General features: G+C 35.4%; 1 protein-coding gene and 1 pseudogene across 1 annotated transcript; both read right to left on the bottom strand.

Annotated features, from left to right (window-relative positions):
- Positions 1-1034: 1034 nt before the first annotated feature.
- Positions 1035-2036, bottom strand: LOC147912610 (olfactory receptor 5I1-like; annotated as a pseudogene).
- Positions 2037-10983: 8947 nt separating this feature from the next.
- LOC101408715 (olfactory receptor 5L1-like) lies at positions 10984-11931 on the bottom strand. Its single transcript, XM_014779640.2, has one exon. The coding sequence runs from the start codon at positions 11929-11931 to the stop codon at positions 10984-10986; it is 948 nt and encodes a 315-aa protein (XP_014635126.2).
- Between the last annotated feature and the right edge of the window lie 2273 nt (positions 11932-14204).

Below are 14204 nucleotides of genomic sequence, written 5' to 3'. Positions count from 1 at the left end.
CTAAATTATAAATAATTCATGGTAAGCTTATTAATGTTTATTTCATAAAAAAATATTCAATATCTACACTGGGGAAGATAATGTGATAAAGAGGCAAGGGATCCATAAAGAATAATAATTAATGAATAAATCTAGTAGAGAGGTAGAACAGACACAAATAACTATATGATTAGACAGAAAATGCTGAGTCTTAGAACATTTAAGATTCCGGTAAGGTTTAGAACTTGAATTGTCATCTGTAATTGAAGAGTGTGTCATAAAAATCATATAGGAATTAATATTTGAGGAAGGTTTTTTCCAGTGAGTACAATTTGAATGGCTAAGCTAAAAGGTGCACATATTCACATGGAAACAATTAATTGAAAAAGAGTCTCCATCAACTATCTTTATTTTCTTTCACAGAAAGAGGGTTGTGATATGTCAATGGCTTATCCAGTATTGAGAGTAATTGTGTTAAAAATTTAGGATGGGGAGTGAAAAGGAGTAAGAATATGAGATTTAGAACATTATGCGAAGGGCAAATCTACCCTTTAATAAATATTTAAAAAATTCAACTTTATTTTTTTAACCTGTCCCTTATTAATAGAAATTTAGATTGTGTTCAGTCATTTGCTGCTACGAACTATGATGCAATGTATACTTTTGAAAATGGTAAACTTTTATAGGTTCAATTCCTAAAAGTGGAATTACAGGTTTAAATGGTGCATGCACATTTAATTTTCATATGTTAGATGGATTATCCTCCATAGAAAATGTTAGCAAATTGTCCCCCATAGACAACACTAATTTACACTCCCACTAACAATGAATGAGTGTGATAAAAACATCAACTTAAAAATGATAGAGAATTAAACATGAGATAAGTGATGTGAGACGGCCTGGTTCTGATTAGGCTCTGACCCTATTCTGTGATTGAGGCCTCATTACCCACAGCACTGGAGAACATCTATATTAAACTGACTTTTCCATCAGTTAGAACCAAAAGTCAAGAAATAGACAGGTTTAAATATTGTCAAACTCAGTTTCAACCTTTCTTAAGAAAGCAACTTTTGGCTAATCATTATTCTAAAGGCATTTTTGACATCTTTGTTCCTTAGACTGTAAATTAGGGGGTTCAACATAGGTTCAATCAATGTGTAGAACACAGAGGTCACTTTGTCCATATTCAGTGAATGATCAGTGCGGGGGCACAAATAAATAAAGATCAGGGTACCATGGTAAATAGTGACCACAGTCAGGTGGGAAGCACAAAAGGAGAACACTTTCCTTCTTCCCTCAGCAGGAAACTGTCTTAAGAATAGCTGCTATGATGCAGACTGTTAGAAGGCAGATGGCCTCCACCAAACTAGCAAAGACCACCAGAACAATGTCATGCATGTAAGTGTCAGTGCAGGACAGAGAGAAGAGTGGGGAGACATCACAAAAGAAATGGTTAATTTGTTTGGAGCAGAAAGACAGATGGAAGGTATTAGTGGTGTGAATAATTGAGCTCATGGTGCCCCCCAAAAATGCTCCAACTGCAAGCTGCCAGCAAATCTTCTTGGACATAACAACAGTATAAAGCAGTGGGCTGCAGATTGCTATGTACCGGTCATAAGCCATGGCAGCCAAGAGGAAAGATTCCGTGTCAATCAAAGAGCAGAAAAAATATAACTGTGCAGCACAGTCATTGTAAGAAATGGTCTTCTTCTTGGAAACCAAGTCCACAAATAATTTGGGGGCAATGACAGAAGTGGAGCATGCATCTATGAAGGACAATATGCAGAGGAAAAGTACATAGGGATGTGCAAGTGGGAACTGATTGTGATTAATAAAATCATTCCAAGGTTCCCCATCAAAGTAAGAGAATAGATGGAAAAAAACACGGCAAAAAGAACCCTCTGAAGTTCTGGTTGGTCACTAAATCCCCAGAGAAAGAACTCAGTCTTCACAGTGCCATTCTTCAACTCCATTCACTTTGTCCGTCCTGGATTTCTGAAGTTGTGACAGAGTAATGATGGCAATATTAATAATAACCTCAACATTAACAGAAAAATAAAAAGATAAAATAAGTAAAACAGTACTTCTAAATCCACTTGGGCATCCGGACAGCACCTAGGCATATCTACAGTTATTGTAATATAATGCATAGGTTTTCATTTTTTTTATTGAATTCATAATTCACCACTTCTGTTCCTTAAAGCTATTGTTTTTCAAATTAAAAGGCCCCTCCCTCAAACCAGTTGCTGAACCTAAACCTGGCCTTCACTCTTACTTTCTTTAACTCTCCCATCTTCCACCAATGTCAAGTGACTGTGGCTACCCAAAGTGCTAAATAGCAAACTCTCAATAAATAACCTCTGTTCCTATTTGTGTTGTTTTTGTTTATATCCACAACAGATAAAAGCATTGCTGCTCCAGGTGAAGCCTTGTATAGACAGAGGAGCAGAAGTTTTGAATTTCTCATGTTGTGTTGTGGCTTTGTCTCTGAGGAAAAAGGAGCTCCTTAGAGTTGTTTGAAATTCACTGGTAAAATAGAAAGAAGAAAGATTCTAATTTAGTTATATAAGTGACTGAAGCCTAGTTACTTCACTAAGTGATTGTGAAACCTTGGGCAGGCTAATTAATCACTGAGTTTTAGTTTCATCGCCTATAATATGAGAATGATAGTACCTTTCTCATCAAATTATAGATGTTAATGAATTTCCTTCTACAGCCTCAATATCCCTACCATCTTGTTCCTTCACTTTTCTAAGGTCGGCAACATAGTAATTCTGAGTCAATCCAGACATCTATTTTATTTTATCTGGAATCCAAGATATAGAATACAGCTAGAGAAATCTTCATGCTTACAAATTTATTAAATTCAATCCAGGCAATATTATAATGATATCCAGGAAAGTTTCCATGCCCTCTGTACCGAAAAATTATAAAAGAAGTTGAAAAAGTCTCACCTACCTACTTCTCTGAGTTATCTCTGCCTTTCATTGTCTTTGCTCTAGTTTACAAATGTGTACCTTGTAGATAACTGACAGCAATGCAAGTGATACTTGTCTACAGAGATGCACATTTTATCCAGTGTAGAGACAGTTTATTTCCCTCCTCACAGTGGAAAAAGTCAGTTTTGTATCGATCTGTAAATTTCTTTGTGAATTCATAACCTATAATATTGTGGTTCCTTGAGTTGTCTTTTATACCATTTATAACTTATTAATGGATGAATTAAGTAAAATGATTGACACATTCATTTTACCTTTGCCTAAAAGCCATAATTAAGTGATATATGTATGTAATGCATGTTATCTATCTATCTATCTATCTATCTGTAATTGTTCTTTAATAATTCATATTGCTAACAGCTATTTCCCACATTTACTACCTGTTGCAAACCTTCACTATTATTTTTAGGTCTCATTCTACCATCTTCTTCTCACTCCCAGAGAATAATTCCTATTTTCTATTTTGTGGAGAATAATATAGAATAGCAAATAAGTATACCTTCAAGTTTCTCATTGAGTCATCATATCACCATTTGGATTCATCAGACTCCCTCTCTCCTTCTCTTCCTTTTCTGGGGGAAACACGCCCCTCCTCTCCGAGGTTAATCTCTTCAATTGTGCATCCAATTCTTAGTATCTATGCCAATTAAGATACTTATACTATCAGTACTAATCTTTCTCTCATAAACTTTCATCACACAGCAAAGTTTAAGTCAATTTCACCTTTAAAAATATTACCCTGTATCTACTTCCATTTGTTTTCCTTCATTTCATTGCAATGTTTGCTTACAGGCATCTACACTGGTTTCTACCTTCTCGCTTTGGTCTGCTGAGATAGGATCTTTGTCCCAACAACATAAAACCCTTTTTGTTCCAGATCCCAAACTACATCCTAACTGTCACATCTGAAGATTTTTCAATATATAATGAACTTTTTTTCTCTATTCCAGGTGATAGCTTTGACCTCTCCGTTCTTCTTAAAATCCCCTCTTCTCTTGGCTTCTATACACATCTCTTGATTTCACTCCTAATCTCAATACACCCCTACTCAGCCTTCTTCACAGATGGTGGCACTTTCCTAGGGTTTTATTCTTGACCTACTTTTCTCCTCACCATGTACACTCTTCCTACTTAATTATATGCCTTTTTTTAAATACCACCTATAAAGTAATAATTTTCATATACCTATTCTGAAAGCGTCTGTCCAACTCAAAGTTGGCTATCATATAGGCACATGTACATTTCAGCATGCCTAAAACAATATTTAATTAGTATCACTTTCTAGAATTTATGCCCATCTATGATCCCTATCTTGGTATACATCTCTATCACCTACATTGCTTGTCCAAATAAGAAACTTCCCCCAGCTAAAAACCAACCAAGAACCATTGATTCAATATTAGAAATGTGGCAGATATCCAAAATTTCCTCTTTATCATTACTGACATTCCATTATTTAATGACATCCATCCTTTTCCTCAATTGAACTCTTAATTGGCCTCATTCCCTCCAGTCAATTGCCACCCTACTTTCAAATATGCTGCAAAATATATCCATAAACCTCTGTAAGAGTTACCTGTATAAGACAGATTTTGTATTATGTTTCTTTCTTGCTTAAACCCTTAAATAATTCCCTGTCCCCTACAAGCACGGCATTTAAATACCTTTAGATTTGACATATATTTCCACTTTTATCTCACGGCCTCCATCTCAGAACTTCATCTAAAAACATCACCAAAATCTTACCCCCTGCTCTTTCCTCAATCTGTTCCAGATTTTTAATAAAACTAAATGTCTCTACTAAAATTTGTATACATTTAGAGTTAATAAGCAGAGCGTAACTATCTGGGAAGTTACTCCCTGGGTACAGAAAATGACATACAGAGACAATAATGATTGTAGATTTCATATTATTACTCAAAGTTTATTTTCTACCCTTATTCTGTTTCTAGCTAAATTAGGTGAATTCTGGGTAAATGTGCATATCTGGCATTAACATATTTTCATTTTATAATTTTCAAAGTATTTTCACATCTAATTTAATTCCCACAGCTTGTTAAAATATGTTAAGAATTTATTATGTCTCAATTATATTGAAAAGGACTTGATGATTTCAGGCCAATTAACCAATCTGGGGTTGCATAGCTCTGCAATCAAAAGACCAGGGTGAGACTGGAAAATCTGTATCATTGGGCTTGAGCACTCTCCAATAAATATCACCTTCCCAGAGATGCAAATGTGTCAGAGATGGTGGAATTTAGGAAGAAGATTGTAGCAAATAATATCATTATTTTCCAAAATCTCAATGTGCTAAATTTGATATAGGGATGTTAGTTTAAAACTAACTTAAGTTTTCATTTAGAGTATGTGCTAGAAGAGGCGGGTTTACTTCTTTTGATGCAGTAGTAGAGACAGCATGTTATGGTGATTAAAAGCAGGGACCCTGGACCCAGACTGCCTGGGTTTAAATCCGGCTCTACCACTTAATATTTTTAGGACTTCAGCTCTATAGTTTCATTTTTTGATATGTAAGCTGCATATTACAGGAACACTTGTCTGCAGGGTAATAAAGAGGATTAAATGAGCTATTACATAAAGTATTTTGAAGAGTGCTTTTCATATAGTAAACATTCGATAAATATTGTGTTATTATTCAACCATAAAGACAAGTTTGAGCTTCACTAGACATTAATATTCCTTATTTTGTTATCAACCAGGATTCCTTTTTGCTCTAAACAAAGGGTTAATTGGAGAAAGACAGCATCATTGAGCTACTAGTCAACTCTTTAGAGTTCTCTCTTCCTGAAACACATGTGGTTTTCTCCTTAGAACATATGAACTCTCATTGAGTGACAGCCCATCTATACCTGTCTACAAACCTGAGAGACAAGGTTGCCAATTGACCTAGGAGTGGAGCAATGGCCACTGCTGTGAGGGCGAGGGAAAGGTATAGTTATGTCCAGTGGATAGTAAGAGAAGGGAGGATGGAAATGTTTCTTTGTCGTGCCATCCTCTCCTTTGGTAATTATGAAGAATGGCTATTAAAAAGTAGGTATCAAAGGAAGAGGCTTATCTTAAGGGACGATGCTTAAATAAGCTTGAGGTATGAGCCATGAGGAACCACCTCTTTGCTGAAGTTGTTTTCCGTTAAACCCCTTATTTTAAATCACATAATTAAAGGCAATAAAGAAATTAATTTATATAGAGAATATTTACTTGTAATGATCTTTCAATTTCATGTAATGATCTTACATGCTTTAAGATTGAAAGAAACTTGCAGCATTCAAAAATGAAATATAAAAGCCAAATGGAATGATGGAAGGGGCAAAGAATACAAGAAACAAAAAATTAAGAGGAGTCCAAAGAGAAGCCAAATCATCTGTTCTTCTTTGCAATTGGCAGATGAAAACGAAAATGGAGATTTCCAAAAGAGTTCAGCAAACTTCTATATTCCTGCAATAAGTTCTATATATTTAGCCCTAGTCACTACTTTTGTAACTTACTTTCTATTCCCTTAAAGCCAACCCCATAACCTCACCCCAGGCCTTTTACTTATGTATTGATAACTATTGATACCAATGCATTACCATAAGTTAGAATAAACAACATAATAAACAAATCTGGTCAGCTTTAATTTATATCTAAATCTATACAACTTTTAAAAAGGAATAATAGATCATGAGAATTGTATTCATATTTATATTCCATATCAGAGCCCAATAATGCTGAGGATTGTCTTAAGAATATTGTGTTAAATGTTCTTTTTTTGTGGTTGCTATTGTTTTTGTTGAAAATACCTTGAGGACTTAAAAAGTGTTATTCTAGCCATATTTATTCTCAAAACATCAATTTCCTATGTGTAAAATTAGTGACTATAAGAAGATGAGCACTTAAAATCCTATCCAGCTCTAATATCCTAGAATTATGTTAAGAACACTTACCAGATCACAATCTTTCTTTTATTTACCTTGTTATTACACTCTTTTCAGCATCAGTTCATTTTTCACTGGAAAAATCAATTTTGGCAGTTAAGACTAAAAAACTGACCTATTGTGACATTTTCCACAATCCATTTGGGCATACCTTCCGTGTTCATAGAAGAAATTTGTGCCTCTTTTAAGAAGGCTGTGGTTCCTGAGGATAATGCAAGACCTTTTATATTTTGCCTTGAGTTTTTTGAGATTAGCTTTCCGATCTCACACCAGATCTCAGGAACACATGCACTCTGACATCCAAATCCCAGTGGAAAAAGATATGTGAGCAATTAAATAGTTCTACTGAGGAGCTGATTAAACAAAAATGAAATGATGTAATGTGTTTTTTTACATTCTAAGAATGTCTCAAAGAAAAATATATTTGGGTCTCAAATGATAGACCATTATATATAAAATTGGATTATGATATTTGCTATCTAATTTGATTTAGCCAACTCAAAACAATTTATCAAACAATTATCAGAATGTTCTATGGGATAGGAGGTGGAATAACTGGAAAGAGGCAAAAATGTATCTATCTAGATATTGAAAATGATAATATCTTGAAAGGCCACATGTAGATGGAAAACCAATTAGGAATGAAGTTAATGACTCTGATAAGTGCTATATGTGCATTTATGTTCAAATGAAATTCTGGCCATTCAAAACCAGAAGAGATTAGAGAGTCTTCATGCAGTAAATACATTCGCTCTGTGAATATGTTCTGCCAGGTGGTGTTCTAGGTACAAAACAGAGCAAGGAGGATAACTTGGACTCAATATTAACAATTTTGTCAAGTAGAGAATAAGGAATGAGAGACAATAGAGGAAACAAAATAAGCAATTACATGGAGATTGGAAAGTTCATGACATGACTGGAGACTTGGAAATGAGATTTATAGAGAATGTGTTGCCTAATCAAGAAAGATAATACTGGGAATATATATATATATCCTGGCAAAAGGAGATATGAGCAATTTAGAGCCTCTGTCTGCCCAGAAGATTAATCTCAGCAGAAAGAAACTCTTCTTTTCCAATAATTCCTGCAAAATCTCATAGTTAAGTCATTAGCTTACTAGTGTTCACCCAGAAACAAATCACCGGGTCTCTTGATGACTAGCCATGAACACTTCTCCAGATCCCATTAGGGGCAAAGACAAAGACCTCCTGATAATAGGTGAGGCAGGGCCCCACCAGAAAATTGAGATGTTAATAGTAAGAGAATAAGAAAAACATATTGACCCCTATAGTTTAAAATTAAAGGAGTGATGAGATTACATGTAAAATAAAACCACTTAAAGAAACGCAAAAGACACTTTTATGTGGTTGCTTTTCAGACATGTTTGAGGCGAACTCAGAGCACCTTAATTATTCCCAGACAACTAGGGGTGTTACCTATGAAGTAAAATCGGAAGGAAAAGAGAAACCTGATATTTCAAGTTTTCGTGAAGCTGAATGTCAAGCATACATCCTTTTTTCTAATAAAACAAAACAATCAATCTTTAGCTATTAAAGTGTGTCTCTATCGTAGTAGGAGATGGAGACCGACAGTTATCAATGCTAAAGGGAGGGTAACTCTGTGTGCCTGAAGCCCTAACATCCAAGGTCTCTGAAAGGGACATTTTAGATTCTGGAGAGAGATCAAATTAGTAACTGACTAAAATGTAAGCACCTGGGTAGCTGAAAAGGTTTCCTAAACACAAGAACCTTTAATAATAAGGTTCCTCTGAAGAGACTAGAGCTTTAGCATACTGCTCTCTAGTCCAATGACTTCCAACTCAGGTGATTTTGCTCCCTACGGGAGATTTGACACTCTGGGGACAGTTTTGCTCATCACATATGTGTGTGGGGGGTGGTCCTGACAACTAATGGATAGAGGTCAGGCATGTAAACATCCCATAATGCACAGGACAGACACCCACAGCACGGAATAGTCTGGCACAAAATGTCAACAGTGCTAAGGTTGAGAAATCTTCTTCTAATTGGAGGACCAAAGGTGAAAGATGTTTCTCTTACCTTCGTCTTAAATTGCAAAGACTCATGGGTGATATGGGAAATCTCACTCCATTTAAAACATATGAAAACCAATACAGACCCATGTTTTCATCATAAGCACAACATAACTCCATTCTTTTAGTCATTACTTATTCATTTATTTAAGGAAATAAGGAGTAGCTGTCTTCACCAGGGGTACTAGAATATTTATAAATGGTCCTTACCCTCAAAGATTTCTTTGTAAGAATCACTAATAAGAGTGCATTTTACGGGAGAGGTCCTTGCAGTTTTATTGTCATATTTAAGTCCAACAATAATTCTGTAAGGCTGAGTGCTTAACCCCAGTTTATATTTGAGAGAATTGAGGTCAAGCAGTTTAAGTGTCTTCCTCAAAATCTCTCCTGTGGACCCGAACCTGGACCCAGGTGTTTAATCTCAAGTCAAGCATTCTTCCTACTTCACTAAAGCAACAAGGACCTGTGTTGCATTTAAATAAGTGACTCTGGTAAAAATATCGACAATAACAAATACGAATTGAAATCTTAAGAAAGTAAGAAAACAAATGATGTATTAACATTATAGGAACGTAGGAAAGGTAAATTATGATTTGACCTTAATAAGATGGGTGTGTTAAGCTTGAAAATGGACCCTTATATATATCAGATTCTAATCTCTGGAGCCTGTAAATGTCATCTTATTCAGAAAAAAGTTGCTTACAGATGTAATTAAGTTAAAGATTTTGAGATGAGGAGATTATTCTGGACTATCTGGGTGTGCTCTGAATGCCATCGCAAGTGTTCTTATAAGAGAGAGATAGAAGATTATTTTACACATGCACCCACACACAAGAAAATATAGTCAAGATGGAGAGGAGAGAGGTTTAAAGATGCTAGCCTTGAAGACTGAAGTAATACGACAAGTGAAGAAATGCCTGCAGCCACCAGAAGCTGGAAGACAAGGAAAGATTTGTTCTCTAGAACCTCCTGAGGGAGTATGGCCCTGCTGACACCTTGACTTTGTCCCAGTGATACTGATTTCAAATTGCTCACCTCCAGAACTTTAAGAGAATAAAGGTCTATTGTGTTAAGTCACCAAATTTGTAGTAATTTTTTTTCAGAAGCCATGGAAAACTAATGCAATTGGTTTAAAATATGACAGATTCAGAAAGTATAGAGAATGCTTAGAATAGCAGCAGAGCCCCAAAAGTTAACAAGGACATGGAAACTTAACAAAGGCATGGCATCAAACATATGATCCACTTATTTAATCAAAACTCCAGGTAAAATAGAGAAAAAAAGATAAAAGTAAAAACAACAGTAGCAATAGTTTATGTTATATTAAACTGATAATTTATTAATCAGTTATCATATACCACGCACAGTGCTAAGAACTTAAGATATATCATTTAATTTTCATGAAATTTTTATTAGAACAGTTGAGTATTATCACTATTTTGCAGAAGAGAAAGTTTTAAAAGTTCTAAAATTATTACCTCACAATTGAAAAAATAATAACAAATATAAATAAAAATAATAAAAGAGAAAATAACCAAAAAACTAAAAAATAATGCTCAGAAATACATATAAACACATAAGAAATTTACTTCAAATTTTCATGAAAAAACAGAGAATATGAGACAAATGTATACTCATTCCACATAAAAACATGAATTTAACAAGAATTTCAATTTAATAAGAATGGTTGCATGCATTAAGGATGAGGAAAAGACATATCTCTTTATATGCACTTTGTTGGAAATATGTTGATGTTATCTCAAACCAAGAAATTAAATCTAACAATATCACTGCAAAAATCCATTCAAGGAAACTAGAGATTGGAGAAGAGCAGCAAAGGTAGCAGATGCACTTGAATTCGCCAATAAAGGGGATAAGATTTGTCTTAATAAGCTAGCAACTGGAAAACAAAAAAACATGCATTGTTCCCCAGCTCAAAAAATACTTCCCTATTTTACTTTTCATTCACATTCACCCAAAGCAAGCCCCTCGCTAAAGGTGTCTAATGAAACTCTGAGTCTAGCTAAGAAAACAGCTTTTCAAAAGGCAATTTGGATCCCAATACATTCTTGAGAGCTTCTTTCACGTCCTTGTTCCTCAGGCTATAGATCAGGGGATTCAGCATGGGAATCACTACAGTGTAGAACACCGAAGCCACTTTGTCGGTATCCATACTGTTGCCTAAACTGGGTCTGCGATAAATGAAAAGTATTGTTCCCTGCAAGACAACAATGGCTGTGAGGTGGGAGGCACAGGTGGAAAAGGTTTTGTGCCTTCCCTCTGCAGAGTGCATCCTCAGGATGGTGATGAGAATAAACAAGTAGGAGGTGAGGATGATCATGATGGTAACAATCTCATTGAAAGTGACCGTAACGAACACCATGAGTTCACTAATAGAGATGTCATAGCAAGCAAGAGTAAAGAGAGGGGGTAAATCACAAAAGAAGTGGTTGACTACATTTGACCTATAGGATGGGATTGCAAGAGCTAAACACAAGTGAACCAGAGAACACACAGTTCCACAGAGGTAGCAGCCAGAAACCAGCACCATACAAAGTTCCCGGGACGTGGAGACCATGTACAGCAGTGGGCTGCAGATGGCCGAGAAGCTGTCATAAGCCATCACAGCCAGCAGGAAGACCTCAGCGACTGCGCATGTGCAAAACAAGTAGAATTGCACCATGCATCCAAGGAAGGAGACGGCTTTTTCCTTGTTTAAGATACTGGACAGCATCTTTGGCATGACTGTGGAATAGCAGAAATCCACAAAGGACAAGTGGCTGAGGAAAAAGTACATGGGAGTGTGAAGTCGAGAGCTGACCTGAATCAGTGCAATCATGCCCAGGTTGCCCCAAACCGTGACTCCATAGACGAGAAGGAACAGAAGGGAGAGAAAGACTCTCAGCTCAGGGGCATCTGATAATCCGAGAAGAATGAACTCTATCACAGTGGTACAGTTCTCCTCCCCCATTTCCACCATTATCAGGATGGGAAACCACATGATAAGTTTTGTGTTTGTTCTAAAAAGAGAGCAAGAGAGACAACAACACATTTATACTGACATTAGAAAAATATAACATTGATATCAAACACAGTGTATTTAAAACACAATTGTCAAATAATTCAAGATGTTCAATGTCTCAGTGCATCCCACTGATCAAAATTGAGTATCAGCAGAAATTCATATGATTCCCGACTGTTATCTACCACAATAAACTGGGTTGATGAATTAAATTAGGTGTTTTGTTGGAATTTGAAATAGATTCAATGATTTTAAAGCCTCATGGAGATAAACTTTGTTCCCTGAAAAATGTATAAGTTCTGTTCAAGTAAGGTATCAGCTATTGTGATCCTCCATAGTGTACATTATTTTTTTTGGTTCAGTTTATCAGTAGAATAAATTTGCAGCAGGTGAGGAGGTCCTGTACAACTCCCCTATTGGGGAGTGTGACCAATTTTTTTGAGATTAGCAGCTCACGAGAATTCTTTAAATTTAGAATTATGCAGAATGAAAAAAGGAGAATTAAAATATATACAAAAACCATCATTTTTCCTTATTAAATTAACAAAGTAATTTAACTCATTATAATAATAGTGATCAATGTCCATAATGACTCAGAAACAAGTAACTCTTGTACACACTTTTCTGGGAAGCAATTAGGCAGCATATATCCAAAGTCTTAACCCTGATGACAGTAAAAGTGCTATGATATTTTTTATGAGAAATTTTATTTTTAGTAACCTATTATAATAAATATTTAATTACATTGACAAAATTGTGAAAAACAGTGTACAAAGCCACATTGAAGCATTGTTTATAGTATTAACAATGGGAAAGTTAGTTGTCAAAAATTTTTAAACTGTGGTGCATCAGTTCTAGGGTAGAAAATTATCATGCTATTTCAAATTTTATTTTGGAGATCGTTAATTGTTTAAAAAAAAGATATTGAATAGTACACTTGATGTATACATGTGGAGGTAAATGAAGATGCATATGTAGAGGTATGAACACATATGATAGAGATATCATGTATTATCACTTTGATTTGCCTACAACTCTAGAGAGCTAAGTCCCTTATTCACATCAAAAAGGAGGTAAGAAAAACTTTCCCAAGTTCTTTCAAATTGTTGGTTGGGGGAAGTCGTTACATTGCATATTCCATATAAGTGAGATATACCATTGAGGCCTGTCTAGAGGAAAGGCAAATGAAAGGTGAGGAATTTTACTCTCTGCCCTTCTTCCTAGACAGCAGGAGGGATGTATGCATGCCTTCATATACACACGTACAATGAAACTGAGTGAAGAGATTCTGGACTGGAAACATAATCTGAGGTTTTCTCCATATCCTGAACTAATTTTAAAGAAGTGCAAATATTGCTTTCCTTCAGTTACTTACCTGAAGGAAAAAACTGAGTTATTTGACCACTTCAGTGTTAAAACAGAAAAATCAACTTGAAAAATTTTCTTCCTAATGTTCTAGGCTGATAATAAGAAACTAATTTATGGTAAACCCAAAAGAATTCACCTCATGTATTGAGCAGAGATCGTTCACATGTCCTGACTCCCCATGACCAGCTCGGAGGCATTAACTCAACTCTCAGAATTAGGGTGACAATGAGTGAGCTCCCCCACAGTCATAAATTCTGGATTCCATGACAGAAATTGGTGTGGAAAATGGGAGAAAGAAAGAGAGAGACACACACACTTATCATTTTGTTTACTCTGTATTTCATACACATCAATGTTTGATGTTACAGAAGAAATTGTTCTAATTTCACCATCAACAGCTTCTCAATACTAAACGACAAAAGCATTTTAAACAGTAAATGCACAGGAATATGCGTTCTGTTAAAACATTCTCTAATTAGAAGCCAGATGAGGTAGACATATCTTTAAAATAATTGTTTTCTGGGAAAATATATTCCTTTTCATTTTCAAGTAACCAGGGTCTAGTCCTAGCTAACATACCTGAGAGAGACATTTCCTCCCTGGTCCTCAAGACGTTAGGATGTGTACAGTAACAGTGAGGGATTTATACTGTCATTTAAGCCCTTGGAGAACTGGTCACTCAAGGTCCAAGTCAATTATTAATCTCTATGGTATAAAAATAAGCTAAAATTAAATGAATACTACATGTGACATAAGACACAGATACTACTCCCTATGGAATATCATCAGGAATTTTTTTGAATACCCTAATTTGCGAGACAATTGTTTAAAACCAAACATGCCTTCTTCCCGAT

This window comes from Ceratotherium simum, chromosome 34 (genome assembly GCF_057802395.1).
Source record: "Ceratotherium simum simum isolate JZ-2026a chromosome 34, ASM5780239v1, whole genome shotgun sequence".
Lineage (NCBI taxonomy): Eukaryota > Metazoa > Chordata > Mammalia > Perissodactyla > Rhinocerotidae > Ceratotherium > Ceratotherium simum.
Note: the sequence above shows the minus strand (reverse complement) of the source record. Positions and strands in the feature narration are given on the sequence as shown.